We start from the raw sequence: 19,162 nt of genomic DNA, 5'->3' as shown, positions 1-19,162 counted from the left end.
TACATTTTTTAAAAGTAATCATTACTTTTTTTGATTAAAATGAAAATTTTTGCGGTCGCTCGGCAGCCAGAAGGTATGGAATGTTATACGCAAACAGAAGGCAACCAAATCACAAAACTTTTGCAAGATTATATCGTAGTTTAGGTGAAACTGGGTCATTTCACACTAAAAATCGGGGTGGTCGACCTAAACAAATCACACCTAATCAAGAAGATGAACTTTTGGTTCGAGTAGATGAAAATCCTGAAATAAGTTCACGACATCTATCAGCAGCAACAGGAGTAAGTCAGTCGTCTATTGTTAGAATTCTAAAAAAGAGAACCTCCATCCTTATCAGTTCACTCCTGTTCAAAATTTACTTCCAACAGATCTTCCACGACGGTTACAGTTTTGCCAACGTATTCTAAATAAACATCGCAATGACAGACACTTTATTAAGAATATTATGTTCACCGACGAAGCAACTTTTACCAGACGAGGGGTTTTTAATTGGCGAAATAGTCATTATTGGGAAGAAGAAAACCCGCATGCTATGAAAGCTAGACATTTTCAGCATGAGTTTAAATTGAATATTTTATGTGGCACTATAGGCGACCAACTACTAAGGCCTTATGTTCTTCCTCCGAATTTAAATGGAGATTCTTATTTATTCTTTTTGGAAAATACTCTTAGTGATATTTTAGATGATCTGTCACTGGATGTAAAAAGAAAAATGTGGTTTATGCAGGATGGAGCGCCACCTCATTTTTCATTAGCTGTTAGAAATCATCTTAATGACGTATTTCCTCAACGATGGATTCGCAGAGGTAGTGATTTTCAATGGCCACCAAGAAGTCCTGACTACAACTCGCTAGATTTTTATTTTTGGGGACATATGAAGTCCTTAGTTTATGCCAATGAAATTATTACACGAGACGAACTTTGGAGATCCGTTCAAAATGCAGATCTTATAAGGGGACAGAATAATATTTTTTTTAACGTCCGAAAATCCTTTATAAAAAGAATTAGAAAAGGCATAGAAATCGGAGGAGACCATGTAGAACATTTAGTTTGAGTTTTTGTGAGTTCTTTTAAGTTAAAGTGTGTTTAGTTTTGATTTATCGTCAAAACGGAAACCTTACGTTAGTTGCAATTTTGTTTATTAGTTTGGTATTTGATAATGGAATTGTAAATAAAATACTATTTCTTGTCTAAGATTATGCCTCTGTGCCAATTTTGATAGCAATTTATAAATATACAGGGAAACTAGTAGCAAAAAATGAAAAACAAAAATTAACTTTAACACCCTGTATCTTTTTTCTCAGCAACATTTTATTAAGGCATATTTGGCCCAATAGCCATATTTTGGTCCAAATAACCTGTCCTTAGTCTATGTCCCAATAGTTATGACTCACCCTGTATACTAAAACGTATATTGTGCATAATAAAAATAAATAAAAAAGCAATAAGGGAATATTCCGCAAGCAAATTGGGCCTCCATTCGGATTTTCGGGTGAGAAAACACTGAGTTTTCCATTAGTCTGTCCTCTAGTGTTACTGTAGAAAAGTGCTAAAACACAATTCTATAATCATGACAGTACACACAAAAGATAGGTTTCATAAATGAGATATTTACGGAACAATTTCCTTACCTCACAAGCCAGCAAAGTAATGCTACAAATCATCAATGAGAGCTTTTAAATATTGGATAAGTGATCGAAAAATCAAGGGAATTTATTCCCTTTTTTATCCCGTTATACATCTGCTGCAGAGATTATCAGACGTTCGACAAAGTCAAATGGCATCATTTGTGGCGGATATTAAAACACATGCAGAGTTTGCATATAGCTAAGCTTTATTATTAATAGTATTTAATATAGTTTCAAATGAATTACACCTAGAAGAATTTATCAGGGGGGATCAGGCAGGCTTCACGGCAGGAAGATCATGCATAGACCACATATACACACTGGAACAACTGTTGGAAAAGAAAAAAGCAAAAAATAGAGATATACATTTGACATTTGCAGACTTGAGAAAGGCGTATGACTTTGTACCAAGGTCAGAACTATGGGAGGCAATGTACAAATTAGAAAATCGGACGGAACTCATAGAATGTACAAAAGCTCTGTATAATGAAAATGTCCATTATGTCCAAAATGTGTCCATTAAAATGGGAACAAGAATCATAGGAGACTTCACCACCACAAAAGGGCTCCTGTAGGGTTACTCCACGTCATCAACCCTATTCAACATATACTTAGAGAAAGCCTTGACAATATGGAAAAGAAAATGCGAAGGCTTGGGGGTACCGGTACGAAACGAATACCTATATACGTTAAGCTTTGCAGATAATCAAGTAGTGATTGCAAAAGACCAAGAAGATCTCAGTTACATGATGAAGAAACTACAAGAAGAATATACCAAGGCTGGCCTAGATATTAACCTCGCAAAAACAGAGTACCTATCTGCAATTGAAGAAGGCATAAAAAATCTACAGATTGACGACAACTTAACAATCAAAGGAAAGGATAAATTCAAATAATTGGGGTTTAAAATCACGAAAAAAGCAACAACACAGGAAGAAATTAAGCAAAGATTAGGACAAACAAGAACAGCAATCCGACAACTTAACTCAGTATGGTGGAATAGACACCTAATGTCTATCTAGCTGAAAATTGGATTATAAACAAGAAAAACAGCAATAAAATAGTAGCAACAGAGATGGAATGCCTGCGAAGATGCTGCAGAGTAACAAGAATGGATAGGAGATGTAATGACGAAATAAAGCAAAGAACATCAATAGAAACAGACATATTAACATATATAGAACAAAAAAGACTAAAGTGGTATGGACATGTAAGAAGAACTAGCGACAGCAGATAGATAAAGGGATTAACCGAATGGAACCCCATAGGAAGGAGGAAAAGAGAGCGACCCCGAAGATCCTGGAGGAACGAAGTAGACGACGCCACGAGTAAGAGAGACCTAAACGATGGAGAATGGGACAACAGAGAGAGATGGAAACGGTTGAGCGAGAGATGGCAGTGACTACTGTAGAATCCCTGAATAATAAAAAAACTGTATTACTACAAAAACATAGAAAAATCGTAATTTTGGATTTAACACACTTTGAAAATAAACGAGAATTTACGAAAAGAGTGACAGTTTTTTTATTTATATTAAATTATTTACCGATAACGAACTGGTCGATCTCTGTATGTCTTGGACGTTAAGCGTCTCAGCCTCTTGCAGCCACTCATCCACGTTGACTCCGCCGCCTCTTAAACATTCTATTCGAGCTTCCGCTTTCGTTTTTGCCGTCTCCGCTCTTCGTATGCTCTGTTTCATTTCTTCAATCTTGGTTTCTAAGTCCGGACCGTTTTGGTCGTTTGGATCGACCTGAAAAAGAAACATACGTTCATTTTTTTTTACTTTGACTAAAACATATTTTTTCGATGCCAGATTTAAAGTCCTAGAACAAAAACCGAGATACTTACCCTCTGTCCAGACTCTTTAAGCGCATGATAGATCTGTAACTTCCGAACGCTCTCCTTAATATTATTGTTTTCTCTGGCGATTTTAGTGGCCCATCGACGAGCTTCTTTGCTAAGTGTGGCGGAGGCGGAATCGTGGTCGGCGGTCACGTGTTCCACAGGGTCATTGTCGCAGGGGTCGAATTCGTAGTGGATGTGTTGTTTCAGTACAGGGTAGTAGAGGTAACAGCACTGGAGGTTGTAGTCGCGAGTTAGCTGTTTGGCCTGGTCTCGAATTGTGCTGAAAAAAATTAGTAATAATAAAAATTTAATGAATTAAGTGATTAGAATATAATAAAGCGTTCTGAGACCATTTACCTAGCTCTTATATATTATTAATGCTCCAAAAATTGATACAGCAACATTCGCAACTGATATTTTTATTATACATTTGGACCCTGTTCAAGTAAGGTTCACAAACTATTGAGAATCAGGAACATGGACTGACTATCAATGAGTCAATTAAAAAAAGACAGACATATACTACCAAAACGTATAAGAATTCAATAATCCGAGTGCCTACTTAATTGATAAGACTAAGTTGAAAATATTGGACAAGAATTGCGAGAGAAACTGATCAAATAACATTAAAGTAAAAGATGAACAAGAAAAAAGTAAGAGTTGTTAGGGTAATTGAAAATAGCTATGAAGGAAAGACATTAACACTTTGCTTTTAGTATACCTTACAAAAAATAACAGTTGAAACGTGAATAGAAATATTTGTTGGCCAATAAGTCCCGAGTCTAACCATGAGATGGCGACTCTAATGAATTATGCAGATGATATTTCGGTAGTGGCAACCTTGAAAAGCATACGGTCAAATTTCTTGTCATTCAGATTAAGCTGGATTTATAGTTTGACGGACTATAGACGTAAACGCACTGGAGACGTAACAAACGGACTGTAAATATAATGTCAATTTATAAATCGATGGACTGTAAACGTAGACGCAGACGTAAATCCAGCTTTAATATTTACCGAGATCTTGAAGTGACGCTTTTTTGCGATTTTTATAAACAATGTATTCAAAGCAATGTATGACAGGTATATGATGGAGAAAAATCCCGTCCAAACTAAGCAATGGCTCAATAAGTGTTACTAAAACTCTGTTTCATTAATTAAAACCATTAAACGATGGTTTGCTGAATTGAAACGTGGTCCTACTGATACCAATTATGCTGTGCGCTCTGGAAAGCAAAATAAAAAACATCTAAAAAACGCTAAAAATTATAGAAAATCGCAAAGCGAAGTTGCAAGATACAGCTGACATTCTAAAGTGATAAAACGGTAGCGATTTAACTATTATACATGAACATTTGTGTATAAAAAAGCAGTTTACCAAATGGTTTTCCCATACCAGAACAAAAATAATGAATTTTGATAAGTTTCAGTGCTGTTTGGACATTTTTTATCGGAATAAGTGGGAGTTTTATGCACTCGGATTCAAATAGGCAGTTATCTAAGTGGACAGTACCAGGAGAAAGCTGTCCAAAGTGAGCAAAGAAGCAAGAAACCACCAGAAAGGTTATGGTTGCTGTATTTTTGGACATAGAAGGAATTATTTTCGTTGACTATATGAAACATAGAAAACAATCAACACTGATTACTATATTGGTTTATGGGAGCGTTTGAAGACCGAAATCGATAAGAAAAGACCTTATTTGTTAAAGAAAAAATTGTTGTTTCACCAAGACAAGGAACTGTGACACAATTCAAAAAATATTGTGAAAAAGATGGCAAAAATGCAAGAATTGGCCTTTAAATTTCTTCCACGCCCATCCTATAGTTCAGTCCAGACTTCTAGTGACTACCACTTATTTTTCGTACTAAAAAAATTCTCTGTGGCAGGAAATTTCGATTTGATGAGCAAGTAATCGCCAAAATTGAAGCCCATTTTGTAAGGAAAGACAAATGGAGGCGTCGAAAAATTAGAAAAGTGTTGGACTGTATCTAGAAAAAATTATTTTGATAAATAGAGAATAATTTTTGCAAACAATGTTGTTTTACTGGTTAGATCCAGGATTTATTGACCGACGTTTTGCAAATAACTAAAAAGAAATATTTCAAATCATGGGCATCTAAAGACACTCAAACAGGATGTACTATATACGTAACATATAACATACCCGAACGAGTTCTGCATGGCTGAGCAGGTGAGTAACTCAGTTCTACCCATTAAGGAAAGGTACTCAGCCACTTTGTCGTAGACCCCGCTTTCCATGGTCGTCATGCAGAGTTGAAGGTCCACAACAAAGTACCTGTAATAAAAAAAATGTATATAAATAACATAAATAGAATAGCCTTATATTAAATGTTTCTTCGAACAAAATCAGAAATGTTATCTAGATAAAACATTCGATATTTATATCCGATAAATGTTTTTCAAAATAAACCTATTGTTAGTAAAGAGGTAGGAAGTTTATAACGTAAATTGTAAAGCCTGTTAATCAACATATATTGGACAGACGCATCAGTATTTACATAAACGAATTATTGCAGATAAAAACAGTATAATAAACAGTAAACCAAAACATACTTGAAAAAATAATCTGAACATTGCAAAACACTATTAGTAATAAGTATAATCAGTAGATTGTGTTAAATTTTTCACATGCGAAAAACATGTTATGTTTTTACATATATATTTTTCGCTGTATTAATTCCTATAATTCTCAACTTCAATATTAAAGATCCTTAATCGACCTTAAATCAACTTTTATAATAATTCCTACTCCCACTTTAACCCCATCCCTATAGACATACAGACAGTTTTTAAATAGCAAACAGAAAAACGCTCTCTCTGATCTTGACGTTCGTACCAAATAGAAGTGCTTTTCCGGTCTCTCTCTCTCTCTCTCAACTATTGATTGCCGCTAGCAACAGACTCTCTCTCCTAGCTGGGTCCAACGCGAACGGACGTTTTCTCAGCTCTTTCTCTCTCTCTCTCTCTGATAGTGATATCGAAAAATACCGCAAATTCTCTTTATTTTTGAATCGTGCAGACAACAGACGCAAATGTGCTTATGTCTTCGATCTTAGTGTACCGCGAGACACTTGTGTAAAAACCACTAAAGTCAGCACTCTCCCTACGAGAAACAACCGCGAGTGAATATCGCGAATGGAAGCCTATAAGTACCGCGAGTGAATACCGTGAATGGAAGCCTATAAATACCGCGAGAGTGTGTAACAGTATTGTAAGACTTTTTGATAACCTGATTTGGGTATTATTAGTATAACTCTTTATTACCTCTCCTAATTATTTTGAACCTATTTAATACAGTTCTTATACTCTGAAATTATTTTAATAATTTCACACATGTACACCATTTTTTGTACAGATTGTAAGGACGAGTACTGAGGGATCTTATAAAATAAGATTAAATTTGTAGATTTAAATGTGATAAAATATCAAAGCGAAACTCTGGGACGTATTAAAATATACAAACATAAATTATACTCTCATTACAACTACAAAATCTATCCAATAGGGCAAAATTAAGAGTAAAAATAGGAAAATATATCACGGATAGATTCTCAGTAAATAAAGGTTTAAGACAAGGATGCTAGACATTGCCAAAATTTATGTTACAGCAGATTTAAAACAGTGGGAAAATAAATTTTAGCAAATGGGAATATAACTTTAAATTAGAAATTATAAAAAACATAGACACGAATATGAAATTAAATAATGGATTAAAAACAAAACAACACAATTCTATGAAGAACTGGACAAAAGTAATTTTTGTAGACTTTGATTACCAACTACAACATTTCTTGAATTTACTGCAGTCAATATCATGTACTTACATTTGTGTACTCACGTTTGTGTACCACGCTGGATTAAAATTAATGTATTTTTGTAAGTGCGCATATGTAACTTACTATCTATATTTATACAATTGATTTTTGTTTCTTGTAATCTATATTATAGTGCAAGCTTCCTAAATAAACATTATTATTATTAATATACGATCATTTACACAATTACCAAGGGAAAGGTAGCCTAAAATGTCATTATATGCTTTCAGTCCTGACCAATGAACGCGCCGATGGCATCTGCCGACATCGCAGCACTCCTATTGACCGATTTACTTGAAAAACCCTTCATCTCCACAAACAGGTCTGATATCCAATGTATATATATGAACGATTATCAAGTCATTGCCCCTCACTGACAGGGAAATGGAGAGGTATTGCCAAATAGGCAAAAATAACTCCCTTGGACCTGACAATGTCATTAGACGGTGTCTCAAACAACTTCCTGAGAGTATAACCCCTCTGCTCATGTCTGAAAAATAGTCACTTTCCAACTTCTTGGACAGTGGCTAATACAATCATGTTACCCAGACCGGGTAAATCTCCTACCGATATAGAATCCTACAGACCAATATCCTTAATAAATACGCTTCTGCCATTGCCATATTTCTAGATGTACAAAGGGTCTTTGATCAAGTCTGAGAGGACGGGCTTGTTCGGAGAGGCTACCACTCCAATTCATTAAAATCATACAGTCTTACTTAATGAATCGAACTGTTAGAGTGAGAATAAGTGATCAAATATCAACCCCATTCACTGCACAAAGTTTCCCAAGGCTCAGAGCTAGCGCCCCTGTTGTATATAATATACAACATCAATATTTCTAATCATAATATCCCAGGTACTCAGTTGTTACTCTACGCAGATGACACTGCAATCCTCTCAACAGCGAGGGAATATTATCCCCAAAAACGCAAACCATTGTATTTCGCATCCCAAAAACATCTGTAAGAGTCGTTACCCGAGATGATGATTAATTTCCCCTAAATTTGATGGGACAAAGGCTCGATATCCGCCCGACAGCTTTCTATTTGTGTAATCTTTTCTCTAAGACACTTAATTGGGAACCTGATCTAAAGGCAACTTTAGATAGGGTCAGAAATCGAGCCCGCTTTTTTATACCACTTACAGGAGAAATTGGACGAATACACACAAAACCTCTCGTAAACACTTATAAAACATTGATTCGGCCTGTTATAGAGTATAAGTGTAACTTATATTGCCTTCTGTACGAATATGAGACAAAAAGACTACTCGATGCTGAACGCAGGATTCCGCATAGTGTAAACAGAAAACCCTGGAGATTCTCATCCCATGAAATCCATAACACTGCAAATGTTACCACAATCATCGAGAGAATTAAAACTCTCAACAGGAACTTTACGCTCAGAACCATCAACGGCCTTCAATCTAACACCTAAGAAACCCTAAAAATTTCCTACTCACGTAAGTACCCTGAGACCACAAGAGAAAAAGCTTCAATTTCGTTTATAACCCAATCCCTTTCCTTACCCCCTACAGGAAGATATTGGTTTTTGCGGTTGCGAGTTCAGCTCGCAGACACTTACACTCAAAAAACATTCACATATACAACATTCACACTGGCATGATGGTGAAAGGTGTCCTCTTTCTGCTACCTAAGCAACTATTAGTAATATTCGCTATGCTGATGATACAGTCATAATAGCTGATAGCCAAGAAGCGCTACAACGACTAATCGATAGAATAAACACAGAAGGAGAACGATTGGGCTTAAAGATTAATATAGACAAGACGAAGGTAGCGGTAATTAGCAGAACACGAAATATGCAATTAAATATAAAGTAGTATATAAAGTAAAGGAGTAAACAATAAGAGCATCCAAAAGGTCCCCAAGTTCAGATATCTCGGTAGTTGGATAACTGAAGATCTAGATCCAGACATAGAGATACCTAGCAGGATTGAGCAAGCCAGAACAGCATTTACTAATATGAGAACCTTGCTAAGCAACAGCAGCCTTAACTTAACACTTCGATATCGCTTTGTAAAATGTTACATTTACTCCATACTGCTATATGGTGTAGAAACCTGGACCATAAAGGCCACTGTGATGAGAACCAATTGAAGGCCTTTGAAATGTGGGTATTTAGAAGACTACTTAAAATTCCCTGGACAGATCACACAACAAATGTCGAAATATTAAATCGAATGGGCAGAGAACGAGAATTGCTGCCAATAATAAAAAGAAGAAAAACTGCTTATTTGGGTCATATACTTCGAAATTCCAAGTAACAGTCCTTAAAGCTTATTATGGAAGGGAAGATGGGACGAGGCATCGGAAGAAAGAAATACTCATGGCTTAAAAACATAAGGGATTGGAAAAACCTCGATGCCCATGCACTCTTTAGAGCCACAAAAGACCGAGAGGAGTATGCCAGAATTGTCGGCAGCATCCACTAATTGGATAGGGCACCACAAGAAGAAGCAACCTCGCCATTGGCGCCCCCGGCCAACAACTAAATCTTGTGCACGCCACAAATTCTAGGGTTGGCTGAGGACGTCTAAACGACTGATGGAACGAAAGTAACATCGAAATCGTAGCGTTCACACACAGTCACACTGGGCTACCTGTGCAAAACCGCCTCTAGAAAGCTGACGAGGCCTGGCCATTAACGCAAACATCCAATAACAAAATTTTAGTGCAATACACTAGTTCTGAAGTTGGATGTAGACGTAAAAACGGCTTGCTGGAACTATAGTAATTAGAGACTCGGTCTTTGTCACATCTAGCCCAAAAAAACACAAACACTACACTCTGGAAAGAACATTATATCCAGAAAAAACCTTCCACCTCTGATTCAACTGGAGACTGTATCTCAATAGCTACCAAGATGCTTCACTACATACGCCACGATAACTACCACAGTGCCTTTTTCGGTATTGTTTTGCCTTGTACCGTGCCACACCAACAACATTTAAAGCAAACCTGAAGGGTATCACAAGATCCTAAACGGGGACACATGTTCAATCGTTTCGAAATAAAAAAGAAGAAGTCATTGCTGTACGGCTTCTCTAAAGTCTCGTACATTCGGGAAACTCAACCAGCTCGAGCTCTACATGCTACCCTTGTCTCCAGGATCAGTTTTTATTTAGAAGTAATTGGTATTTTATTTCTACGACCTGAGGAAGTTCCACGTACAAACGCGCTCACATATAGAGCGACTGCCAGGGGCAGAAAAAGTACGCTGATGCCACCAGCCAAAAGTCAAAGACTGGAAAAACCTTACACAAGATAGAAAAAATTAAAAGAAAACTATTAAAGCTATAGACTTTTAAGACATGCCAAGCTAACCTATAAATATGTATAACGAATCAAAATGATCCCAATTTTGTTTACATCTTTGACTTAAAATGCTGTATTAAAGTGAATAAAATTTAGTCATACAATACTAAGAAAACGTTTATATGCTATTAAAGTACAGTTTTACTATTATAGTGTACTAGCTGAGTCAACTTTAAAAAGATTCAAAAGTACCTATATGAAACAGAATGAATCCGATATTCAAATCTTTGTCGAACTATATAGTAATTTTATAGACTTGTAGAGATTTTTTTTTCGTATTGGGAATATTGGGAATGAAACAACCGTTTCATAAATATGCAACGAAACCTTTTCATGAATAAACGATGCAACACGCAAGGAAAACTAGTTCGACGTTTCCATTACCTGCAAAATTCATTTGCCGTTGGATTTTTTTTTTCAATTTTGATTCAAACTTTAACCAAAGCGTTTTATATGATATCTGAATTATATAACACTCCTCATGTACTGATTTTTTATGGAAAAGAGCTAAGTATAAACTAATAAGACTATATCATTGTATTGTTTCGTGTTTTTTTCTTCAATAGTCCGTTAACTGTTTGCATATATACTAAAACCTGTCAATTTTGTGATCAGTATCTCTATCTCTTTTGAAATTTGTGTAACGCCCGTGGCCCGATTATTTTTATGCTTATCATTCGTGACCCACTAATTTTTTTGCACACCCTGGTGTGTCTGTACAAGAAAACATAATATAATATTTATTATAGTTTTATTTTACTAAAGAATTATTAGCTCAAACAATAATAAAACAGAATAAAAATCAAATAATTAAATTGGAATATGCATATTAATAAATTACAACAAGCATGCCAAAACCAGTTAAACATACTTAAAATATTATCTAATAAATTTTGGGGTGCCGACTGTAAAACATTAATTAACCTTTACAAATCACTTATTAGAAGTAAATTAGATTACGGTTGCATATCTTACGGTGCTGCTAGCAAAACTGCTTTAAAAAAACTAAATAGCATACAATCTACAGCTTTGAGATTAGCATTGGGTGCCTTCAGAACTAGTCCTATTAGTAGCTTACAAGTTTTAGCGAAGGAATCACCTCTATATATTAGACGTCAACAACTATCCCTAAACTATATAGGGAAAATATCAGCACAGAAACAACATCCAGTATTCTCCCAAATTTGCCATCCCAGTATTGGTTCTACAAAACCAACTAAAAATAGTACTTCCCTTATAGAACGAATAAAATCTTCTAACTTGGATATGGATAAGCTAAATCGATCTCTACAAGTCAGTTTAAATTTTCCTCCATGGATAATCCAACCACTTACCATTGATTTAACCCTCACAAAATACCCCAAATCAACTACAAATCCGATTTTCATTAAACACTTGTACTCCGAAGTGATATCTCATTATCCTAATCATCTCCAAATTTTCAGTGATGCCTCTAAAGCTCATGACGGACATGCTGCTGCATACTACTGTAAATACACTACTAACACTATATCCATACCTACAAACTGCTGCATCCTCACAGGCGAGAACACAGCCATTTTGGAAGCCTTAATTTTCCTCAAAACGCGTAGTGCGAATAAATGTGTCATCATCACTGACTCATTAAATGCTCTATTAGGTGTAAAACAAATATACCCTACAAATCCAATATTACGGGCTATAAAAAATGAGATAAATGTAATTCAATCAACATTGTAGTAGCATTTATCTGGGTACCGTCGCATGTAGGAATAGCTGGAAATGAGAAAGTGGATAACCTAGCAAACACAAGTCGAATAAACTCACAATACACAACCAAATCAATAAATTACCCATATTCCGATCTCAAAAACCTAATTACAGACCACTGTATGAACATATGGCAAGACTACTGGAAAGATTCAGGAACCAAACTATATGAGATTTATCCCCTTGTGAAGACCATCTTAAATAATCCATCCAATAGAAGGGATCAAGTAATAATTAACCGACTAAGAATTGGACACACTGCACTGACCCATAGATTCTTAATCAACAAAGAACCTTCTCCAACCTGCAGAAACTGTTCTCTTCCATTGACGGTGAAGCATATTCTGATTGACTGCCAGTACCACGAAGAAAGAAGAAGAAAATATGGAATCTCAGATGACATCAAAACCACTTTAACCATAAACACTGACCATGTAATAAATTATTTAAAAGATTTACGTTTATATACATCTATTTAATGTAAATAAAATGAACTCTTGTGTACATTACTCCACTAATAACCCTGCGTGGTTGATGTGGATTATATGTTTTTTCTAAATAAAAAAAAAATCAAATACTTTATTATTGAGAAGTATGCAGTTGTTTCTGGTTAACTAAAAACTTAATGTTAATTTTATCCTCAGGTCCGGTTCGACTTATAAACGGTTCCTATATTTATTTTTAAGGAAAACCAGTGTTGAAAACTCTGCCTCAGACTTATAGGTCGTAACAAAAGGAATTAGAAACTTTATCGCTTTTCTGCTAAAACTGGGTACTCCTGGCGACAAGACAGCTGTAACAGCTGTAGACAGCTCCTGGCGGCAGTAATATATCAGTGGTATTTTGTCATTTATGTCTTTGAGTGCCCTATCACACGATAGTTCAATTACTGATTCAATATCTAAATTTGGAACTCCTGTCTCGGATTTAATATCCATTGTAAATGGATTCCTTATCCATGCTTTGTTGCTGTGGATGGGAGAAAAATATTCCTTCAGTTCTAGCAGGCGTTTCCTGAAAGCCCCTGAAATCCCATCCGGCAATGAATTCACGTTATACTCTTTTTGTAGTTCTGTTACTTTTGTAAAAGCTTTGCAATTTCCTATTTCCCCGCGACTTGTCCACAAATTAAGTTTTTTGTTGCAGCTTCCACCTTCTCTTGAAATATAAATACAGTTACATTGCTATCTTATAATGTCATATATAAATTGTTTAAGACGTCAAAAATATCACAAAAATAGGGTACCTTGATTAACCAATTGACATCATGAAAACGGTCTTTAAATTGAATATTGCATCCCTAGCCGTTAGTGGATGTTGTTCTAAAAATATTAAAATTTCTTCCTTTAATTCAATAAGTCTTTTTAAAACATTCCCTTTTGATAGCCAACGCACTTACTTCGCATGTTCATGTTGACTTCCCATTTCTTTGCACAAAGCGGAGAATACTCTTAAGTTCAGTGGGCGGGAGATTTTATAAAGTTTATAACTTTTACACACTTTTGCATGGATTCGGTTGAAAGCAGTGGCATTTTTTTGACAACTTAAGCTTCTCCGTGGATGCTTCAATGCACTCAAACACATTCTGGTGCTACGGTTTTAGATCCTCCGAAAAAATCGGTTGCCTGTAAAGTCGGTTTTACGGGCGAAGATTTTACGTGACAACGTCTTTTTCTCGGTAGAATATTTATTGATATGAATATTATTAAATTGCACAATAGGAACAAGGAATTGCCGCTATAAACTCAGTTTCTCAACTTTTGTGTCAATCTAACAATTAATCAATCAATCATAGTTTACGATAATGAAATATTAGTGTACAATTATTTACCTTTATTGTTGTAGTTGTTGTAAATGGCGAATCTACTCACGAATTGAAGACAAATCTCACGATCTCACGATAAAGGTCTTACATCTTACGATTTTTAAATTTGTTTTAAATTTCAAGTGTTTCTAATAAAATGCATGGGAGGAAATCAGCTTTTTTTAGATTGTCACCTTGAAATATCCATAAATTGACTGTATTTTTGTATCAAAGTGGGCTACTCCAATTAACTCAATTAATATACACAAAATAATATAAACAAAGCTTAAAAGGTTCTTTATGCTTTGAAAGTGGTTTATAAACAACTGAATTGAAATGTATATTTTACCGCCTTTAATAAATATGAAGTATAGACTAAATTTTGTGTAAAGAACAAACATTCAACAGACCTAATAGTAAAAACATATTGATTTAAGTGTGAATTTGAGATAATGTGCTGACAAAATGTTAAATCCTAAGAAAACAAAATTATGTTTTTATGTATATTCATTATACTTAATACTCTTGGGTAAAATACCTCATATCATATATGTCTTTAGACACAGTTAATAATTTTCATTGAAGTTTAAACTATAAAGAATGTTTACAATCATTGCTCAATATTAAATGGATAAATCCATAGCAATATTATAAAAGAATATAGGTCCCTAGGTAATTTCCTAAAATTATATCTGATACTGGTGGTTCCCCCTAAAATAGGACACTGTAAGCACTCCACATTTTCACTACAGACACAGCTGACGATACTTTCAACGATTTTCAACTTTAGCGATTCAACGCGCCTAATTCTCTAGTGCCGCGCGCAGCGGACCGATCATGTTTGAGTGGGAGAGAGACGCAAGGCATTCGCCGGTCCGGCGGGCCTCTCTCTCGTTCGGTGACTCACTGTAACAGACGTGAGCGGGCGTTACACTTTTTCTTAAATGACTCCGAGCCACAACCTAATTTAAGACGTTGTCACGTCAAAAGTCGCGAAAAAATCGTGTCGCTAAAATGGAATTGGGCAGGACGTCGCCAGATCATCAGACAACCAATGGACAAAAGGTATTATCGAGTGAAGACCAAGACAAGAAGCAGTACGGAGCACAGGACGTCCACCGGATGGTGGACGTCCGTCCTGAATAACTTCCTCTTTTAATATAGGTTATTTAAAAGGAAAATACCAGTATTAGTTAGTCGGTAACATATAGAGGATATTTATGTTTTTTAAATAACAAACATATAAAATCAGAATTTGGTGTTTATTGAAGGTAAACTAAATGCACGACCAAATACTTACCATGTCGGGATAGTATTATGAGGTTTTTTTCCTGGTTTTTCCCTAATAATTTACTATGGAATCACTAGCAGGAGATTTTTACTGTCATCATGGCATGGGTTTGTCTTTTTAAAGACGAATTACATGCTATGATTTTTTCTGACGGATATTCTCAAGTTAAAGTTGATTTCATGTAATCGAATGAACTATCTTACAAGTAAAGTCGTTCCAGGAACGCAACTCAACAATATTGGTAATATCATTTTAAGGTCGTCTACTTTAAAATGTATAATGCATGTCTGAATTGTCAATATAAATGAGTCAGATAAAATTAAATTATTAGAAGAATTTTTCACCAAGTAACAAAAAAACAAAATTTGTTTAATTGACTAATGTTTGTATTTTGAGAACGATTTCCGAAGTGGAAATTGAAACGTCAATAAACGTACTTTAACCTTTAATTGTGGCTTATTTCCATTTAAATAGTAATTACTTTAACATGCGACAAGAAAATAGCTTTAGAACAATATTTAGAAATAAATATTTTAAAATTCCCGATTTTCAAAGATTTGCACATGCGTAGTTGACGGATCGGGTCCCTGTAATTAATCGCTCGTGTAATTTTGTGGATGTGCTAGTGGGAGGTTAAAATAAAAGCGAGAGTGTTTCACAAGATGTAAAACGGCGAAGCGAGGCGATTAGGCATTTTGCTTTCGTGACCCGGTACTGAGTTGCGATCCGCCATGTGGGAAAGGCTGCCCTAGTTAACTAAAACGACTCAGTTGTTCTTTTTGACCTTATGGGTTATTTACCTTCAAAAACTTTCGTCAAAAAAAAATTTCGTCACAAGAAAAGAAAACTACACTTCATTGACAAAGATATAAAAATAAAATATTTTGTTAAGTGTTCACAGAAATCCCAGACCAAGTGTACGTCAAGTTGTCTGTGAAAATAACATCAGGCATATAACTATTTTAAGGTGTTTCCAGAAAGAAAAACCATATTTATATAAAATAATTCTTAGTCAGGAGGATAATTTCGATCATAGAATGGAGTTGTCTAAAAGATAGGAATTAGCTGGATATCAATGAGATAGCTTTGAGGCAAAACTATAGATATGAGTCAGAGAAGAACCCTGATTGGATGTATGAGACATACACGAATTATATAATTAGTTCGATTTTTATAGGACATTTGATAGCTGCAAAATATTTAAGTATTAAAGACACATGACACTGAAATTTTAAGAGCATCCCTTAAGAACAATATTTTTCATTTAGTAGCTGACCACTCTGCTTTCTAGTAGCTTTTTCACCACCAATGACGACGACGGAGAGAAAAGCATTTGGATTGATTGTGAGGTTTTCTCTCTGTGTGAAAGCCGTGTGAAAGTAAAATTTCCCCCAACTAGTTAGGGTTCACAAATGCTGTTGGTACTAGAGAGGCTTTGTTCTCAGTAATTCCAGAGATGCAGAGACGTCAACTGCGACGTGTACGCATGTCTGGTTGATTACCAGAAAGCGTTTGATCGAGTACAGCACGCCAAGATGATGCAAATACTAAAAGAAACAGGAATTAACAACCAAGATCTGAAAATAATTAGAAGTCTTTACTGGAATCAGACAGCAAATCTCAGAGTTGAAGGTGAACACACTGACTATGTGAAAATCATGCGTGGAGTGAAGCAAGGCTGTATTTTGTCTCCAATCTTCAAACTGTACTCTGCAAGAATATTTAGCGAAGCTTTACAGCAAACTGATAAAGGTATTCTACTAAATGGTTACCGGCTAAACAACATCAGATATGCAGATGGCACCATAGTATTTGCGGGCAACTTAGAAGACCTACAAGTTCTTATGAACAAAATCAGAAGAAGAAGAAGTATATAGAAGGTTTCCTATAAGATCCAAATTTTTAATTTCTTGACACCTTCCGCCCACCCAATGCTCCCAAGCACTGAAATCAAATTTGCTATGTTAGTAGTTGTTGTTGACAGTTATCTGGATTTTATTTGCTGGCGTCCTTGACCATATTTTGAGAACGATTTCCGGGATAGAAATCGAAACGTCAAAATAAACATATTTTTAACTGACATTCTGGTTGATTCCCATTAAAACTAGTAAATAAGACTATACAAAAAGTAATAAAAATAGCCGCTTACCTAGTTTGATGTGCGTTAGCAGCGGCGAGGCACAGAAGGTAATCATTCCTGGCTCCTGTCGATTTTTCCTCTAACTGATCTCGCTTCGAAGACACTTTCGCACTATTCTTTTGCAAAGAGGTGATCGACTGGAAAAATGAGCCTTTCTTTTTCTTGAGCCTAAAAAATAAAACAAAAATATCAATTTGCTGCTAAAGTTTTCACATCTAATTGTTTATTTATTACAATACACTTTGTGGAATTTATGGAAACACTAAAAAATCTAAAGAAGAGTTACTTTTAATATAGTTGCCAGTTACCAGAAAACTAATTGACTTAGAATACGACGGTGTTACACTAGTAACTCATTGAGTTTAAACACTAAGGGGCCGTGAGTTCAAATCCGACCGGGATGTAAATGTTTATTAAAAAGAAGTCTCGTTGGTCTCTGGTAATGGGTATTGGATTCAGTGTCAACAGTCGATGCTCGCTCTGCAACAAAACTTGGAGACATATTCACAGATCGGGACGGATGATTCGGAGGTTTTATAAATACAATCCAGTTCTGCCTACAAATCCTACTGTCACGTTCCCGAAGGATCAGTGCCGCGTAACCACTGCCTCTATTGCGTATAATGGATGTATGTGATACAAGTAATGAGTTTGCTTAAAACAAACATAAAATCATCCCAAAAAACCCCCAGTAACAGTATTGCAATTGGTAATTTAGATTTTTTCATCAAAAGCTTTAAGTCGGTGATAGATATATTGTTCAATAGTATACGCAGTATTGCCTTGTCCTGCACCGGTGCTAGTTTTAGTAACTGGCTCCGTTTTAGAAGAAGGTCAAAGAACCGTTTTACCTGTCACCACCATTTGGCAATTTTTAATCTTTTTTATCATGTTCAATTGTTGTTTAATGTTTCGGGTTCCAGGCTATATGACCTGCCCACTAGAGACGGTTTTGCTTGATTATAATGCAAATATATTTTGGTGTAGTGATCGAAGCGATCAAACTAGGTGGAAATAAAATTATCCAGGCTGTATGTGAAGCAGCGAAAGAAAATAATATTTCAAAAACCACTTTGCTTAGGCATTTAAGAATTCATTACACTTCACAAAAGAAAACTTGTAATTATAAAAGTAAAATTACACATAAGCGAATTTTCACAGATAATGAAGAACATGTTTTAGTAGATTTTTTAAAAACGGCGGGCAAGTAACATGGCCTACCAAAGAAAGAACTTCAAAAATTAGCATACAAATTTGCTAACAAAAATAACAAGAAAATTATAAATTAAAATTCATACTAGAAATTACCGCGTGTGAAACCTGCTTATGTGGATATAGGTGTGTGAGTGTATATAACAGCAATATTGGTAAGCGTTTTTTAAAAACTTAATTCAACTATTGTCTGTATAACATTTAATAACCTTTGCTTATTATTTTGAACCAACCTTAGAGATACAGTCCTAATATCTCTGACATCATTTTATTGATTTCGAATATGTATATAACCACTTAATAGTACCTACAA

General features: G+C 35.3%; 1 protein-coding gene across 3 annotated transcripts in view; it reads right to left on the bottom strand.

The window, feature by feature from the left end:
* The window catches only part of nwk (FCH and double SH3 domains nervous wreck), a 170,166-nt gene that overhangs the window by 77,212 nt on the left and 73,792 nt on the right, over window positions 1-19,162 (bottom strand). For all 3 annotated transcript variants that reach the window (XM_072545177.1, XM_072545179.1, XM_072545178.1), the window contains 4 exons: window positions 17,647-17,805; window positions 5,642-5,773; window positions 3,480-3,756; window positions 3,175-3,381 (listed from right to left, as the gene is read on the bottom strand). In XM_072545177.1, coding sequence (XP_072401278.1) covers window positions 3,175-3,381; window positions 3,480-3,756; window positions 5,642-5,773; window positions 17,647-17,805 — 775 coding nt within the window. The remainder of the gene's footprint in view (window positions 1-3,174; window positions 3,382-3,479; window positions 3,757-5,641; window positions 5,774-17,646; window positions 17,806-19,162) is intronic.

The sequence above is a fragment of the Diabrotica undecimpunctata genome, chromosome 9 (genome assembly GCF_040954645.1).
Source record: "Diabrotica undecimpunctata isolate CICGRU chromosome 9, icDiaUnde3, whole genome shotgun sequence".
In the NCBI taxonomy this organism is placed as follows: domain Eukaryota; kingdom Metazoa; phylum Arthropoda; class Insecta; order Coleoptera; family Chrysomelidae; genus Diabrotica; species Diabrotica undecimpunctata.
This window is presented reverse-complemented; position numbering and strand designations above follow the sequence as displayed.